This window comes from Heteronotia binoei, chromosome 16 (assembly GCF_032191835.1).
Source record: "Heteronotia binoei isolate CCM8104 ecotype False Entrance Well chromosome 16, APGP_CSIRO_Hbin_v1, whole genome shotgun sequence".
Taxonomy (NCBI): Eukaryota; Metazoa; Chordata; class Lepidosauria; order Squamata; family Gekkonidae; genus Heteronotia; species Heteronotia binoei.
Window position 1 is genome coordinate 48,763,343 of NC_083238.1, and position 18,642 is coordinate 48,781,984.

At 44.4% G+C, this 18,642-nt stretch overlaps 1 protein-coding gene across 3 annotated transcripts in view; it reads right to left on the bottom strand.

Moving 5' to 3' along the window:
- Positions 1 to 2,697: 2,697 nt before the first annotated feature.
- STRADB (STE20 related adaptor beta) overlaps positions 2,698 to 18,642 on the bottom strand; it is a 28,909-nt gene continuing 12,964 nt past the window's right edge. For 2 of the 3 annotated variants that reach the window (XM_060257213.1, XM_060257212.1), the window contains exons 5-12: positions 17,502 to 17,623; positions 13,818 to 13,926; positions 12,996 to 13,119; positions 11,133 to 11,304; positions 10,082 to 10,186; positions 8,697 to 8,923; positions 6,063 to 6,105; positions 2,698 to 5,247 (exon numbers count right to left, since the gene is read on the bottom strand). In XM_060257213.1, coding sequence (XP_060113196.1) covers positions 5,095 to 5,247; positions 6,063 to 6,105; positions 8,697 to 8,923; positions 10,082 to 10,186; positions 11,133 to 11,304; positions 12,996 to 13,119; positions 13,818 to 13,926; positions 17,502 to 17,623 — 1,055 coding nt within the window. In that variant the 3' untranslated portion in view covers positions 2,698 to 5,094. The remainder of the gene's footprint in view (positions 5,248 to 6,062; positions 6,106 to 8,696; positions 8,924 to 10,081; positions 10,187 to 11,132; positions 11,305 to 12,995; positions 13,120 to 13,817; positions 13,927 to 17,501; positions 17,624 to 18,642) is intronic. The other variant, XM_060257214.1, reaches the window with a different exon arrangement.

The following is an 18,642-nucleotide window of genomic DNA, read 5'->3' on the forward strand; positions in this document are numbered from 1 at the left end:
GCTTAATGTTTTCCCATGTATGTTGACTATTCATTACTGTGCTAGACTCCCTCCCCCCTCCCCAATATTGTTTGTATCCATTTCATTCCAAAGAACTGGTATTTTTGTGAACAGTCCATGACATCACAGCAGCTCAACCCATGGCGGGGAGCTCGCAGCTGGACAGATAACAGCGCTGTGCCTGTTAGATACATGATCGCATTCTTTTTGGAATTAACGTGATGTATAGATGTTAGCAATTATAGGAGTTTGACCAATGAAGTGGGCGTACAAAGCGATGAAGAGCAGTGTGTCTATGATTCTGCAGTGAGCCAACGTTTGAGATCCGAAAAACTTTGTAAGAGATTCAGTGTTATGAAGAAGTTTTGTCATCGTCGTGATTACTATTGTTATACCACCCGAATGCTTAAAACAACTTTATCTGGTTTCATTTAGACAGTTCCAGGCTCCCTTGATTTAGACTTGGAAGCTTTTAAGCATCTTGAGAAAGCAATAGAAAGGGCTCTTGTAGATTTAGGGAAGACCCCAGAAAGCAGCCCTAACCAGGCACCGTACTGCACAGCAAGACAAAGCAATGCTCCAAGTATTGTTGCTACAGCTAAAGAGTTGCTCAGGTCACTTGCTACATATTCAGCTGCCATCGAGAGTCCAAGGATGTCTGCAAGCTCGTTACCGGAGACGCCGGGCAATCAAGAACATATATTAAAAATCCTTCCGGAACAATTGGAGGCTGTGCTCTGGATGCTTCAGAATATATTAAGGCAGAACGCTAGACTCCAACATAACGGTTAGATGGAAACCAGTTGTGCCTAAACCAACTGTGTATTTCGTGTGTTAATATTTTCCATACCTGTAGTGAGAAATAAAATGTACTTTGTAAGTGCTTATTGAGTTCTGAGACATTTGTATTTTTTTCTCCAAAAGGTTTCTTAAAAATATCAGCATTCTATTTCAAATTGGTGTAAAATGCCTATGTAAGGTCTGTAGAACAGGGGTGTCAAACATGTGGCCCAGAGGCCGAATCAGCCCTCAGAGAGCTCCTGTCAGGCCCCCGAGCAACTGGCTGTCATCTGCTTCCTTCTCCCTCTCCCTTGCTTCCTTCTGCATCATAGCTTGCTTTGCAAGGCTTTCTCAATCGCACCAGAGCTACAGAGCAAAGTATCTATTGGCTGAAGCTCCTCAATTGGAGAGGAAGGGGGGGAGGGAGAGCTTGCTTTGCCAGACTCTCAATTGTACAGCAGAGCTACTGAGCCAAGCCTCTCTTCCTTCTATTGGCTGAGGCTCCTCCCCCTCCTGGCCCCGTGGGGAAGGAAGGAAAGAGCCAGAGCTTTTTTCCCAGTTCCCTGGATCCCATGGGAGAGATAAGAGCAACGAGTGCTAACATTTTAAGCTTGTTTAAAGTTTTTTTTAAAAAAAACCCTCTATTTGTCTCTGTTCTTTTCTAAAGTTTATATCTCTGCTACCTAATCTTAAATAGGTACACACACGGCCCAGCCTGATGTGGCCCAGCCCAGCAAGGTCTCATTTATGTCAGATCCGGCCCTCATAACAAATGAGTTCAACACTTCCTCCAAGTGTTTCTTCCTGAGCATTCAATGGGTGATCTCAAAGTAGCTGTTTTACTGCAAAGGAACTTCAAGAACAGAATGGAGAGAGAAATTGCTGAATTACAAATTATCATGAAACTTGGAACAAACCCCTTCCCAGGACTGAACAGGGATATTGTTTTTTATCTCATTACATATGCTAAACCAACTCTCACTAAATATAGCTGTGCATCCACAGTGTTCCAATGTATTTCTCTTTTAGAACAGTATCAGAATAATGTTTTTTTGTGTTGACATGCTCAAATGAGGGATGTGGGCCGTTTGTTTCATTACATATACTAAACCACCTTCCACTATACTTGAATGCACTCTGTTTTTCTAAGGGCTAACATATTACTTCTCTTTTAGAACAGTGTAGCAGAATATTTGGGGGTTTTTTTGTTTTTGTTTTGTATTGACATACTCAAATGGGGGATATTGGCTGTTTGTCGTATTGCATATACCAACCCATCCTATGGCAACCTATATGGATGTTATAATCTCTTGAGAAACCATGCCCTCTATTTAAACTAACAAAGCCAGAATGTTACCAAGATTTACGGCACCGCACCTACGACAGCAGCCTTTTTATCATCCTCCAGTGTTTTGTCAACCGTTTTGTCCTACAGATCCCTATTTGTGATTCTTTTAATCTGCTGAAAACATTCCCATGATTCCACACTGCCCACTTATATTAAGAATTGCTGCTTGCCATTCCCATTTTATCTGACGAAGTCTGCTTAAGAGCATACGAAAGCTTACATCTTTAGCATCTTTTACATTACTTCTGATTTCCTTTCATGTAGTAAGGAATTCGTCCATCAAGCCACTAGTGTTCTGAGTTAGTGTGAGCTAGCTCACAGCTTTTTAGCCTGTGGCTCACACATTTTTGTGAGAGTATTGCCAGTAGCTCACAACTTTATTCCAGAAGCACACAAAGTAGAATTTTTGCTCACAAGACTTCACAGCTTAGAGGGAACACTCCAAGTCACATATTCTAATGCCGGACATGTGCAAAACCTCTGAATTAATGTGGGGGTGTGGTCTCAAAGCCATCAGAAGTCCAAACGATACAAGAATATAATCGGACAAGGATGAGGCCAAAACCAGCTTTAAATACGCAGTACATTTTATTCCAGTTATACACATGTGGGAGTGAGATAGGTAACGCACAATTGTACTTCAGTAGTTTGCTAGTCAAAATAATGCTTGTGATGTTAACTGCATCACATATCTGATTTAACTTTGTGAGATTATGTTCTTAACAGCTATACAAAAAAACCCAAGCAATAATCTTATTTTACATGATCAAATAGAAATGTACAAGAATAAAATACAGTTGTAAATACCTCACGGCATTAAAAGCCTCTCTGGGACCGGATGCCATAGAGACAGCAATAAATTTTGGTTAACAGTCATGTTTATTCAGTGATTTCACAGCACTAAAATACAAAAGAAAGCAGTCCGTTGCTTCCTGGCAGTCCGACCTTTTGTGTTCTCACTTCTCATCCTTTCTGTCATTCGGGCTCATGTTTGTCATATCAACAAACGGAACATTGAAAAAAGGTCAGACGCCAACAGGCAAAGGTCATCTTTCCTTATGAACGTATTGCCTTCTGGGCTAGCACGGAGAAGTATGGTTCCAGCAGCCACGTACCGATGTGCCAGTTTTAGCTGATGGATCTATTTGCACGGCTCAACAGGTATTCTTGCATCATTTATGTACTTCCCTTTCCATACACGCAAGTCCTACAGAGTATGCCTTTTGAAATACGGCCTACTTCAAGACCAGCTATGGTTTTGAGTGGTGTCGTTCCAGATACCATTTAGCGTAAGCATCGAATAATACGATCAAGTAATTTCAGGGTTTTGTTAACTGTTTAAACAAATTTATTCTGCCTTGGTTAGGTTTTGTGAAGAGGGTGAATACTTTCCATTAAAAAAAAAAAAAAAACCAGCTTTTTCTGGGGTACAGTAATAGCTGCTCCGGCAACTGGAGGTGGCAGAAAAGCCGACACATTACTGCTTTTTGTAAATAAGAAAAGGCAAGGAAAAAGTTTCTATATGTAGTGTTCACATGAATACATCAGGGCTTTTTTTGTAGCAGGAACTCCTTTGCATATTAGGCCGCACCCCACTGATGTAGCCAATCCTGGAGCTTACAGTAGGCTCTGTACTAAAAGCCCTCTAAACTCTTCAAGGATTGGCTACATTGGGGGGGGGGGGCTAATATGCAAAGGAGTTCCTGCTACAAAAAAAAGCCCTATGGATATTACTGTGTAAAAAAGTCTGAGAGGGAGATTAGAAACAAGATTTTAGGTCAGAGCTCAAAGGGATGAGTGAACTCTCCCTTTACCCAGGTCACCTTGGAATCCATCTTAAACAAACTGAGTCCCTGTTTAGAATAAAATCAGCTTTATATTAGAGCTGAAAATCTAAGCTCTCACACAGCTGTGAAACACCCAGCACACCCAGTGATGACCTCAGGAGGGTCAAGAAGTTCTGGGCACCAGCCTTCTATCAAACTGCTGTTCTGATGGGGAACAACAGGACGAAGCAAGCAAGAAGAGAGAAAAGTACCTGCAGCATCAACATCCCCATTCCCAGTTTTAGGAACCATCGTTCTTGGCATGCTTGACATTACTGGCCAGAGGTTCAAGAAACCCTTTTTCCAGAGTGCATCAGCTGCCTTCTTTTCTTCCTCCTCCAGTATGTTCTGGGAACTGTAGTTCCCAGGGATCAACAGCCAGGCATTCTGGGCACTCCCAGAAAATACGGGGGGTGGGGGAGGGGGAAATCAGGCTTCTTTTGTAGCAGGAACTTCTTTGCATATTAGACCTCACCTCCCTGATGTAGCCAATCCTCCAAGAGTTTACAGGGCTCTTCTTACACGGCCTACTGTAAGCTCCAGGATTGGCTACATTGGGGGGTTCGGCCTAATAAGCAAAGGAATTCCTGCTACAAAAAAAAAAAGCCCCGGGGGAGAACAGATGTTGAAAAGGATTTTTTCATCCTGTCAGCTGGATTCTGACACTGCATTCTGGTTGCTCCACATCAATGGGGCAGATGCTAGGGTGGGGCGGGAGAAAGGAGGAACTCTTCTTTTGGCTCAAATTTACCATCCAAGACAGCTGTTGGGATTCACCACACTGGGCTTTCTGAGCTCCAGGAACTCAGGAAAAAAATCTCTGCTAACAATGCAGACGTTCTCAGTGCCACAGTAAACTGCTCTTTTATCATAAAGCACGTACCTTCACCTTGAAGTCCACAAGAAGGAAAAGAGGGCTGAAATTGTAGGCACTTCTAACAGCCAATGAGATATTGCATTCTCACAGTAGCACTTTGGAAGAACAGTCTGATTATCATAATATAAACTGTACATTTTTAAAAAAATCATTTTCAAGTATACCGCCGTTTATATCTTCACCTTAAAAAAAGAAAAGCAGCAAAATATATATCTATCACATTTTCCTGGGAGAGACGTGGTGCAAGCAGGACTTCAATCACGCTAGAATTCCCAGTATCTCTCTTTCTCGTCTGTCAGAATGCACTTCGACTGACTCCAGGCAGCCGACGAATGCACTGCTGGTGTTTGTGACTGGGTGTGCTGGATGGAAGGAGACAGCAGCGAGAGTAATGAACCTCTGCTTTGTTCTTTCACCTGAAAGAGGAGGATGGATTGGAAAGATGAGTGAATTCAGACCCACAGAAGTACTCAAAAAAAAAAAATTCTGAAGTCCTCCTTTATTGTGGAGCAGGGGTGGCCAAACTTGCTTAATGTAAGAGCTACATAGAATAAATGTCAGATGTTTGAGAGCTGCAAGACATGAATGTCAGATGTTTGAGAGCCACAGGATGGGAAGGAAGGTAGATGGGAGAGAGGTGGAAAGAAAGCAACTTTAACTTTAAATGCATTCTTCAAGCTGCTGGTTGGCTTGGAGAAGTGATTTAAAGAGAGAAATGCTTTCTCCAAGCCAGCCAATGGGGCAGTGGGGGCTTCAAGAGCCACACAGCATGTGTGAAAGAGCCACATGTGGCTCCTAAGCCACAGTTTGGCCACCCCTGTGGAGTAATATGTATGTGAACACCCCACGGGTAGGTAACGGCTCGGTGCTTGCACAGGGGACTACCTCTAGGAATGTCATGTCCTATTGGAAGGCTGCCTATAATAACAAGACATTACTGCAGACTGCACCCTTTTATGATCCCTTTGCATGGAGTTTATTGGTTAGAATAAGATCGTATCTAACGTGAGTCCTTCAGCCACAGTCGAGCAGTGACAAGCATAGCAGAGGTTTCTTCCACCACCAAGGGAGTAGCTGGTGCCCAGGGTTCAATGTTTTTCAAGCTCAACATTGGAAGGCTTCATATGCAAAGGCATATGTGGGTTTTCTGGATCACAGTTTGCGCAATTATCTTTAGCTGCAGTTAGCACATCTTTAACTGCAGTTAGCAATAAAACCACAACAGGCTCACCTGCTTGAAAAAAGCGTGCGACAGAAGACCTCTCGCTGAAGGCCTAGATCCCAGGAGGAAAAACAAACACACACAATGCTTACGATTTTATCCTTTTGCAAATGGAGTTAGCTGACAATTAACTTCCCCTTCTCTTGTGATGTATTAGCAGAGCTGATTGATTGACGGGAAAAAAAATCAAGTAAAAGCTTCCCATTTTAATCAGAATTTCTACTTAAGCAGAAAGTAGCTGAATGTTTTCAAATTCCTCTAAACTCAGCAAAAGACATTTCTTTTCCGGAATCTCCAAGTCTGAACAGCTTCTATACCAACTGGTCAACTGATTAAAGATTTTTTTTTAAGCTGATGAATCAATTAAAAGGCAGAAGGGTTTAAAATGAATTTGCAGAATGCCAAAACCTAAATACGGATGCTGAAATAACAGTTAGATAGGGGGTTTTCTGTTGTTGTTAAATTGTAAGGTTACTACTTTCAGAAAAAGATCACTTAATATTGTCTAATGCCTGAATCAAATTAACCTTAAAGGATGTACCTCTCCCCCCCACCAATCAGCCAACTAAAAATTCAGCTGCAGACCTACTTTGCAAGGATTCTAAAGGGTGTTTATTCACTTGCACTTTGGAGCACAGCGCCCATAAAAAGAGGAACACCTCCCCCCCCCCTCCCCTGTCTCAAGACAGCCCCGTTTTTGCCTCTGCCCTATCACTAGACACACACAGAGTTGCATGTGCACAGAGCTCAAGAAGAAACAAGAGACCTGGAGGCCTATGTTAGCCAGCCTTCCTCGGTCTGTCACTTGTAAGTAAGTCGTGTTCAGAAGCACAAGCAACAAAAGGGCAGACGGGAAGGACTGAATGGGCCTCTTGCAGGTGCGCTTTCTGTTTCCTCCCAAAGGAGAAGTGAGAAAAACCAGAGAGCACCACCAGGATTCTTCACATGTGAATGCTGCAACTGTGGTAAAAGTGACTGGTGCCCCCAATGCTTATATCACCTCTCTTGCTGGGAACATCTACCTCAAGTCTCAGAAAACAGGTGAGGCTGTGGACTATGCAAACAGTCCTTGCTTTTGACTTGCATTGGGTGTTTCCATGCACAAATACTCCTAACCCAGGTGTGTCAAACGTGGCCCAAGGGCCAAATCTGGCCCTCGGAGGGCTCTTATCAGGCCCCTGAGCAACTGGCTGTCATCTGCTTCCTCTCTCTTGCTTCCTTCTGCATCACAGCTTGCTTTGCAAGGCTTGCTCAATTGCACAGGAGCTACGGAGCAAAGTCTTTATTATCTCCATTGGCTGAGGCTCTTCCCTTGGGAAGGAAGAGGGACGGAGAGCTTGCTTTGCCAGGTTCTCTCAATCACACAGCAGAGCTACTGAGCCAAGCTTCCTTCTATTGACTGAGGCTCCTCCCTCTCCTGGCCCCCTGGGGAAGGAAGGAAAGAGCCAGAGCTTCCTTTGCCCAGTTCCTTGGATCCCATGGGAGAGATACACAGAAAGCACTTTTAAGACCAATGAATGCTAATGTTTTAAGCATGCTTTATTTAAAGTTATTTTTTTAAAAAAATCTTTAATTGTGTTAGTATCATTTATAAAGTTTATATCTCTGCTACCTAATCTTAAATAGGTACACATATGGCCCGGCCCAACATGGCTCAGCCCAACAAAGTCTTATTTATGTCAGATCTGGCCCTCATAACAAATGAGTTCGACACCCCTGTCCTAACTGGCATAGCACCTGTCTTCCTGAGTCCTTGGCTTCCTTTATATATATTAAAAAGCCCATGTACATCAGCAGAAGGCTATCAGTTTCATCCCACTCTCTTCTTCTCCCTTGAAAAATTGCTAGGTGAAGCACCTACTTCGACAATAGAATATGAAATATATGAAGAGATGTAGATAATTTCAGAAACATAGATAAGATGAGGTTTTCAAGCCCCTGAGAAGTGGTTTGAACTCCACGCTATTTTAACCAAGCTTTATGACAGGTGGGGAACCTCTGTCCTGAGGGCCGTATACGAGGTCACTTGGTGTGGCCCTCGGGGATTGCTGGACTGAACCGAGCCATGTGGCAGCCTCCCTGGGGCCTGGCTGGCCAGCGAGGATTGTGAGGCCCAGCTGCACTGTGCAGCAGCCTCCCCAGAGCCAGGCAGGGATCACAGGGCCCAGATGTACTCTGTGCAGCCTTCGTGGGGCCTGGCTGGCCAGCCAGAATTGCTGCAGGGCCTGGAAAAGTTACTGTCACGGTTCAGTTTGCACTTTATTATCCCAGATGGTGTGGCCTAATATGCTAATATTAGGGGATGTGGTCTGATATGCTACTGAGTTCCTGCTGGGCTTTTTCTACAAAAAAACCCTGGACCTATACATTTGCCTAGGGCGGCGGGCTGTGTGTATGCCAGATTAGGCTCTCCCCTCATGACTTCAAATAGAAAAACAATTATTTGCATTAATTTTGCCGGCCTGAATCGTTCTCCTTTGGTGGAGCGCTGTTTTTTAAATTGATAATTTTTTATGGCCCGCAAATGATGTTATAAATATCCATATGGCCCTTGGCAGAAAAAAGGTTCCCCACCCCTGCTTTATGAGGACTAAAAATTGAATGGATTCCAACAGTTCTTGTGCCCCGTTGCTGAGGAATTACCTTTTCTCGGGGTCCTGCTGCAAGCAGAGTTCTATCAAGTTATGGAAAGCAGGAGAGAAGGTCTTGGGGGGTGTCTGCAGTCTCTCACTGGTCATCGTGTGCGTCATGCTCTCACCAATTCCAGAGTCAATCCCCGACCGAGAATTTTTTATCCCAGATTCACCACGCGGGAAAGTATTGACGCTCCAGGGATAATAAGGCGGACCTTTAAGTTTCTGCAGCAGCATCTAGGGGAGAAGTTTAAGGCAATGCAGGTTTTAAAAAATGTTCAGTGACTCCCGCAGCCTACACAGGATGAATACTAATTAGGGCTGTTCTATGCCTATTTTGGCAGGAGCCCCATGCCGCAGAGTGGTCAGATGCAGGACTGCAGTCCAAGCTCTGCTCACGACCTGAGTTCAATCCTGGTGGAAGCTGGGTTCAGGTGGCTGGCTCCAGGTTGACTCAGCCTTCCATCCTTCTGAGATTGGTAAAATGAGTCCCCAGCTTGCTGGGGGTCAAGTATAGATGACTGGGGAAGGCAATGGCAAACCACCCCGTAAAAGGTCTGCTGAGAAAATGTCACGATGTGACATCACCCCATGGGTCAGTAACGACTCGGTGTTTGCACAAGGAACTGCCTTAACCTTTTTAATGCCCATTTTGATTTTTTGTCTGAAAGCAGTGCCAGGGGAGGGAAAGGGAGTTATTAGTTTTAAGAATTCTTCTTTGTGAATGTTCAGCTTCCCCCCCTCACAAAGCAGCTGTGCCCACCGCAAGATGTTTCTGCCATCTGCTACTGTTTTTGCAGACAAGCAGGGACCGTGTGATGATTTCACAATGCTACACAGTGGATCAGACTGGCTACTGGAGACCACCACAAAACACAAAGCTGATTTAGACTGAGGGCTGCCGTTCTTGGACTGGCCTCGCTGATGATCCTAGCCAGCCAGGGATCACAGAGGAAAAGCTTTGCCCTCACTGAAGGCAGACAAAGGTGATGCTTCATGAACACTTGCATCCCCTTTTGCAGCCACTAGGAGAGCCAGAAAATGGGGCAGGGGGCAGTGGGGTGTATTTGATACAGCATTGAAGCTCCCTCCTTTTCACCTCAGCCCTGAAAATGTCGTTTTAGAAACATCACAGCCACTGTGCTCTTCATAGCAATATATACCAGGTCCTTAAAACAGGTGTGCTAAACCCAGGGGTGGAATTCTAGCAGGAGCTCCTTTGCAAATTAGGCCACACCTCCCTGATGTAGCCAGTCCTCCAAGAGCTTTCAAAAAAGAGCCTTGTAAGCTCCAGGAGGATTGGCTACATCAGGGGTGTGTGGCCTAATATGCAAACGAGCTCCTGCTAGAATTCCACCCCCTGGCTAAACCAACCAGTTGAACAATTATGCGTACCTGTGTGCGAGGCATATCCTGAAAGGGCACGTGCCCGTTAGCTAGTTCACATGCTGTAATCCCCACACTGTAGATGTCAGATTTCACATTATATCCATATATATCCTACGGAAGAAAACAAAGTGTGGATAAACTCAGCAACTGAATACCTTTGTGCATATGCAAGCGCTTCTTCATGCCAGAAATCGGGGGGGGGGGGGGTGAATTGTTGGAATGGTATTGTTTGCCTTGGGATTACCTCACCTGAGCTTTTATGATGGAACGTTCATTAAAATTAAACATTTACCATAAATTCCATCCCTGAGACAAAAGATTCTGAAGCAGGAAGGTGATGCAACACGGGGCTTTTTTTATGTTGCTGAAATGTTAAGGACTGAGGAGCAAACTGATCAGGGGTGGCCAAACGTGCTTAATGCAAGAACCAAACAGAATAAACATCAGATGTTTGAGAGCCGCAAGACATGAACATCAGATGTTTGAGAGAGGAAGAAAGGAAGGGAGGGAGGGAGGGAGGAAGGAAATATAGATGGGGAGGGAAGAGGGAGAAAGAGATGGGAAGAAAACAACTTTAAATATATTCTCCAAGCTCCCAGCTGGCTTGACTCGGAGAAGTCATTTAGAGAGAAATGCCTTCTCCAAGTTGGCCAACAGGGTGGTGGGGGCTTCGAGGGCTACAAAATATGTGTGAAAGAGCCACACGTGGCTCCAAAGCCACAGTTTGGCCACACCTGAAGCTGATTCTTCCCATATGCACTGGGTCGTGAAAGCCAGGGGAGGGAAGGAGGCATGGCATAGCTTCATCTTGTCAGAGCTCAGAAGCTAAGCAGGGTCCTTGCTTGGAAGGGAGACCGCCAAGGGAAGCTCTGCAGAGGACAGCAATAGCAATCCCCCTTTGCTTCTCCCTGGCCTCGAAAGCCCCTTGCTGGGGTCACCAGAAGTTGACTGCAACTTGACGGCACTTCACACACACACCATGAGAGCCAGAGGTTGAAATGTTAACTATATCTATATAGGTTATGTACATGCACAGCAAGACATCATATCTACTAACCTGTCTCAGTAGTTCAGGACTCAGCCAAGGAAGCACTGATGTACTAAACTGTGGGAAGTCGTATACAGCTTTCAACCTTTGCCCGTTGTTGATTAAACTGTAAAGGTGATTTAAGCCAGACAGATAAACTAGGCCATCCCCTGAAATCAGTATGTGGCTGGCTTTAATACTTCTGAAACATAATAACAAAGTTTTAGTCAGAATAATGATTCCGAGAAACACAACTTGAGATAGTGGGTGGCACGGATCACGTACTATCTTATCTCATTTGGAGTGAGTGACTCAGCATGGCCAGACATTGAGGGGGTGCTATATCACTCTAAGGGCGTATAGAGGTATAGATGTTATCTCCTTGAACAGGATGTTTCTCTTTTATCTTAACTTAGGAGCAGCTCTGACTCCTCCCCTCTCTCCCTTTATCCTCTCCCTCTTTCACATGGCCTTCCATGGAGACACACGTTATCTGCAGGTCTCTCCTATAGATACCCTTCATCCTTTCCCTCTTTTCACATGGCCTTCCATGGAGACACACATCTTTGCAGGTCTCTCTTATAGATACCCTTCATCCTTTTCCTCTTTGCACATGGCCTTCCATGGCAACACGCATCTCTTATAGACACTCTTCATCCTTTCCCTCTTTTCACATGGCCTTCCATGGAGACACATGTCTCTGCAGGTCTCTCTTATAGACACCCTTCATCCTTTCCCTCTTTTCACATGGCCTTCCATGGAGACACATGTCTCTGCAGGTCTCTCTTATAGACACCCTTCATCCTTTCCCTCTTTTCACATGGCCTTCCATGGAGACACAGGTCTCTGAAGATCTCTCTGCAGGTCTCATGATGCTGGCCAAGCTGGCCATTTGTAATGGGGAAAGTACTCTTTAGATTAGGCTTCTCTCTCTTCTTTCGACTGCAACCTGAATGTAAACTGGATCTACTTCAACAAAATGTAAGTGTCCCTTTTTTTCAATATACTTATTGGGAAATTTATTTTCTGCACTCAATATCACACTTCTATGACTAGGCAAACTCTGTTATATTAACCAAATATTCCAATAACCTGACGGCCACTCCCCTAAAGCACTGGCTCCCAATCTTTTTGGCACCAGAGATCCATTTCATGGAAGACAATTATTCCATGGACCAGTGGGGCGGTGGGGGGCTCTGGGGTTTTTGCTGCCCCAGGCTGCCCCCCCTGCCTGCACCCCATCCTTGCTCCCTCATGGGGGAGGGGAGACTGGGGCTATTTCTGCTAGGTGGCCAGGCAGCAAAAGGCCAATCTGCCTCCCCCTCCCATTTAAAAACCCGTCAATCAGCTGATCAATGGGGGTCTATAAATGAGGGGTAGGCTAAGGTCGCAGCACAAGGGGAGGCAGCCTCTGAGCAAGGCTGTGCTGCCTCTTTCCATCCAGGCCCTGGGTAGGTGGAAGGAGTGGCGGGGCTCCTCAGATCGAGGTCGCACTGCCTCTTTTGTCCACTTGGGCTCCAGGTAGGGGTCATGCAGTGCTTCTGCCTCGTTCCGCGGCCCGGTTTCTAGCAAGCCACAGACCGGGACCAGTCTGCAACCTGGTGGTTGGGAACTCCTGCCCTAAAGCACACAAAACAGGGAGAACATCTAATGGAAATCTGAAGCTTGTGTTAAGTCTTTGGACTGGTGCTGATCAAACTCCTGGATGTTGGGAATACCAGATACTAGCGTGTAGATGTGGTAGAAATACTACCACCCTCGCCTTCGAAGGACACACCCAATGTGGGTAAGCCCTGGCCTGATTACAATCAAAACTGAGAAAACAATAGCTGAAGCATACAAGTTCTCACTCTGCAATCATCTGAAACTTCTCTTTATGCAGCTTCACAATACCTGTGAATATAGCCATGGTGGTGCATGTAGCTTAAGCCGCTAATGGCGCCGAACAGGATATTTCCTATCAAGGCTTCGCTCATGCCATCGGGGAAGTAGGTCCTCAGCAGATGACCGGCTGAACCTAGGACAGTTGCATGAGCATCAGCGAGTTACATCGACAAACATGACATCAACCAAGACCTACAAATGTGATCCCTGTCAGTGCTGCAGAGGCTGCTCAGAAAAAAAAAATCCCATAAAAGTCATGGGTCATGTGAAACTGTTAGTGATCCAAAAATAACAGAGGCCAGGACAAAGAACTCTGGGAAAGCCCTCTTCTACAACGCACAGTTCACAGGCACACTTAGGAACAGGGCCGCTCCAATGGTTTGGTGGTCTTGGGCATCCAGGCAGCCCTGTAGGAAGCAGCTTTTTCCTTGGCCCAGTGATCAATATCCCCCCTCTTCTTTCTTCATGTAAACAGAGCCACTGATTTTCTCCGCAAAGACCAAAAAAAGAGGAAGCAATTCACCCTGTTACATTTTCTTTTCAGTTTGATCATTCATCCCTGGGACACATTAGGCTTAACCAGTGTTCCCTCTAAGCTGAGTTAATGTGAGCTGGCTCACAGTTTCTTAGCCTCTGGCTCACACATTTTTGTCTTAGCTCACGAAAAATAGCCCCATAACAAGCTAATTTATGCCGTAGCTCACAACTTGTAGAATTTCTGCTCACAAGACTCCACAGCATAGAGAGAGAATTGGGCTTAACTAGCCTGTGCAGACACAATAAATGGGTTTTTTTGTTTGTCGGTTTAGTTTTTGCAAATGGGGTACTTACTATAGGCCATGAAAGGTGAAATGACCCACAGCCAGCTTCCAGCGGTGAACACTGCCCAAAGAGTCATGATGTTGGGGTGACGAAAGGTGTGGGATAACGTCACTTCGTTCTAGAGAAGCAAGCAGATGTTTTGATCATTTATGAAACGGTGACTGAGGTTTCACATACATCTCCACGACTCGCCTGAAGAAAATCTCCAAAGGACCTGGGGATTCTTGCAGTGTCAGAAATGTAAGCTCAAGTGATTTGACAAAACTGTAATTTAATCTGATCATTTAGATTTTGAACATTTTATCATAATATAATATTTGCGGTCAGGGCTACGCCAGCGGGGGGGGGGGGGCGGGGGGCAGTGGCCCCTATAGAATCTGCAGCACCTCCACTCAATCTTCCCGAAAGGAAAAATAGGGTGGGGGTGCTGCATATTCTATAGGGGCCTCTGCCCACGTGTGCCCCCCCGCCCCTCTGGCTACAACCCTGTTTGTGGTCCAGAACACCTAGAGTCAGGGCTTTTTTTGTAGCAGGAACTCATTTGCATATTAGGCATCACCCCCTTGATGTAGCCAATCCTCCAAGAGCTTACAGCAGGCCCTGTACGAAGAGCCCTTTGAGCTCTTGGAGGATTGGCTACACCAGGGGTATGTGGCCCAATATGCAAAGGAGCCCCTGCTGCAAAAAAAGCCATGCCTAGAGATACTATTCTTCAATAACCCTGTACAGCAGCAGTTCTCAGCTTTTCATATCTTATCTCTTAGCTTTTCATATCTTATTTCTTAGCAATCGAAGAATTGGGCCTCGCCATCATGAAAATGAAAAGCCCACTTTTTCTGAGAAGGACATTTAATATGTTCACAGGCATTCCCTGACTATAGTTATAATTTACAGGAATGTTAACAGTCATTAAAAAAATGGCAGAAGCACAATGGATAATCCCTAACAGGGAGGGTCAATAGGAAGTTGTGTGCCAAAGGCACTGACTGGTGTGCAAAAGGAATGAAACCCCAAGCGTCCAAGACTACGACTGGCATGCCGAAAGATCACAAATCGATAATCCGTGGCAGACAAGGTTGGCAGGAGAAGAAGAAGAGCCTGAATTTCTACCCAGCCTTTCGCTACCCAAAGGAGTCTCAGAGCAGCTTACAAATCTCCTTTCCCTTCCTCTCCCCACAACAGACACTCTGTGAGGTAGGTGGGGCTGAGAGAAACTGCTCTTGAGAGGAACTTGTGACTCACTCAAGGTCACATCAGCAGGTGCATGAGTCAACAGTGTGATGCAGTGGCTAAAAAGGCAAATGCAATTTTGGGCTGTATCAACAGAAGTAGAGTGTCCAGATCACGTGATGTGATGGTATCGCTTTGCTCTGCTCTGGTAAGACCTCAACTGGAGTATTGTATTCAGTTTTGGCCACTACATTTTAAGAACGATATAGACAAGCTGGAAGGGGACCAGAGGAGGGTGACGAAGCTGGTGAGGGGTCTGGAGTCCAAGTCCTAGGAAGAAAGGTTGAAGAAGCTGGGGATGTTTAGCCTGGAGAGGAGGCTGCTGAGAGGTGATAGTATCACCATCTTCAAGTACTTGAAGGGCTGTCATATAGAGGATGGTGTGGAATTGTTTTCTATGGTCCCAGAAGGTAGGACCAGAACCAGTGGGTTGGAATTAAATCAAAAGAGTTTCTGGCTCAACATTAGGAAGAACTTCCTGACCATTAGAGCGGTTCCTCAGTGGAACAGGCTTCCTCGGACGGTGGTGGGCTCTCCTTCCTTGGAGGTTTTTAAACAGAGGCTAGATGGCCATCTGACAGCAATGAGGATCCTGTGAATTTAGGGGGATGTATTTGTGAGTTGCCTGCAGGGGGTTGGACTAGATGACCCTAGAAGTCCCTTTCAACTCTATGATTCTATGTGGAGGAGTGGGGAATCAAACCTGGTTCTCCGAGGATTTCAACTACTAGATTTAAAGTTATACCATGAAGCAGTTTGTCTAGTATGGATAAAAGAGTGGGTGACATTGTTGAATAGAAAACTTTTAGTATCGTAAGGTCATGGAAATATATTTGGTTGGCACACTTATATGTATTATGGGAAGAAAAAGATGGATGGTTTTTAATCTCATCACTATATAAGAAGTAATTTGTTGAATACGTGGATGAAATTGAGAAAATATGGAGATGAAAGGAAGCCATTGTGGATAGTGCCAGCAGAAGTAATTAAAATATCGGCGGAGACAGGTAATGCAAGATGGTTATCATATAATCAATTATTAAAAATACAAGGTGGTTAGATAGAACTGAAAACAGCTGAAGAATTGAATAATAAATATGACTGGTTCCAAATGCAACAAATAAAGAGCTTGGTGGAAAATGATATTAAAAATGAAGGAATAAGGAAAGTGCAAACTGAATTAGAAAATGTTCTGCTTGGAGACAATGAAAAGTTGATTTCAAAACTATATAAACTATTACTGAAATGGTCTACTGAAGTAGTAAAATCTCAAATGATAAAATGGGCAATTAATGTAAATAAAGAAATACATATGGAAACATGGGGAACACTTGCGGAAGAACTCTATGAAAATCTCGACATGTTATAGTATCAAAGAAAACTGTTATAAAATGATGTACAGGTGGTATATGACTCCTAAAAAGTTAGCAAAAATGAACAATAAGATGCCAAATAGATGTTGGAAATGTAAAAAGCATGAAGGTTCTTTCTACCATATGTGGTGGACTTGTGAAAGAGCGAAACAGTTTTGGCAAATGATTCAACAAGAAATTTCCAAAATCTTGGGATATGAATTTAAGAGAACTCCAGAGACTTTCCTTTTGGGATTACAAATGGAGAAATTTCCAAAAGAAGATAGAACTGTAATTTGGTACTTGCTTTCAGCTGCTAGGACATTATATGCAGTTATGGAAGCAAGATAAAATACCAGAAAAATAGGACTGGATTGTAAAAGTCATGTCATGGAGTGAAATGGATAAACTTACAAGAATCTTGAAAAACTATGATTTAGAGGGATTTAAAATGGACTGGGATAAATTCAGAAGATATATAGAAAAAGAATGGAAAGTAAAAGGTCATTGGGTGATTTTTGAGAATACCACTTAGGTTTTTAGAAGAAGAAAGAAGATGAACTATAATAACTGGGTGGGACTTTATAAAGTATAAGAACTGTGTTTTTTTATTTCTTTGCAAAATTATATATATGTGTATATATATTCTTTTTTTAATTAAGATTCTGTTAGATACCTTGATATTAGAATTTTAGGCAATTGGCACCGGCGGAAGTCAAGATTTGGGAGGAGGGGAGGAAGGGAAAGCGTAATGTATGGGGAAGGTAGTAATTGTTTATTAACATTTTATTAGTATTGGATATAATTCCCATATATTACCAAATAAAATTGTTTAATCAAAACAAACAAACAAACAAGAAAACCCCGGTTCTCCGAGATAAGGAGTCCATACACCAAACTGACAGCACATCCTGTTTGCAAGCGGACAAGGCAACTTGGGGGAATGGATTCTTTCATTATCGTGGCAACTCTGCATCCCACAGACTGAGAACCACTGCTCTAAGTATACTTGTTCCTGGGGCCTTTACGTCACTTTTCAGTTTTATACATCGTGACTTCCTTTTACAGCTCACTATATCTCCCCTCCAAAACGTACAACATCTGTTTTTACCTGCAAAGCTTTCAAGTGGTCTTCGGAACATCTCTCCAGATCTGTGATCCTGACAGCCACCAGCATTCCTGTGGGGGTATGACGTGCGAGGTAGATTGAAGTCAAGTTGTTGCATCCCTTTCCTGTTAGCAAAAAGAGGTTGCCGCTTTTAGCAACTTTGCCAGTTCTCTGAATTATCGTTCAGACACTCTTGGAATTCTAGAAAAGAGATGGACAAGTTGCAGGACAGCTGCCACCCTGAAACTGGACACGGCCATTTAGGTGGTTTTAAGACTGATACTGATTTTGCACTGGGTGGAGAGCCCTTTTGCCCCCCGGTGCTTCTCTTCCTTTTCACACAAGCTGCTGTGGAGCTAGGTGCGCCGCTCTCCTGCGGCAAGCAGAATTCTTGTAAGAAGATCTTGCTTGAAGCGGGAAAGCGGCGCGCCGACTTGCAGCTCTGCAGCAGCTTGTGCAAAAACCGAGAGAAGCGCCAGGAGCAAAAGGGCTCTCCACCCAGAACAAGCCTAGTGCGAAATCGGTCTGGATCTGGTTTAGCTAAGTGCAAGCTCACCATTTCAGGAGAAGCCGATTAAGCAGCATCCAAAGACGTAGCATCAAATGCAGTCAAGCAAAACATTTTGCCAGGCACAGCAGACTACTAAATGGCAAAGGCTCAGACCACATGATATCCTCAAGGGCAGCAAAATGCAACACAGCACAACAACAGACACTATATGCCGCACGCAAGACACATTAAGACAATGGCTACGAAACGGGGGATTTAATATAATCCATATTCACGATCCCATGAAGGCAGTCTTACGCATCACAGTGTGAGCACAAATCCACAACTGGCTTCTTTCTCACAGTCCCAGAGCAACCTGGGCTAGTTCCAAACTCTGTGCAGCAATAACATGCAAGGCAGCTTGGGGATGCTCCAGCACAAGCTATAGCTTTCCCGGACTGCACGGCCCAACCTTGCACTCGTCAGAGACTCTCTGACCAGAACCAGATGAGAGCCAGCGCTGTGTGCAGAAGCTTTGGGAGTGCAAGTGATATCTCACAGAAAGGCAGCCGCCAGGGATTAGCATTATCTCCCGGTATCAAGAGACAAACACTGTAGGATTCAGATTCATTCGGAGCAAGTGGGAGTCAAGAT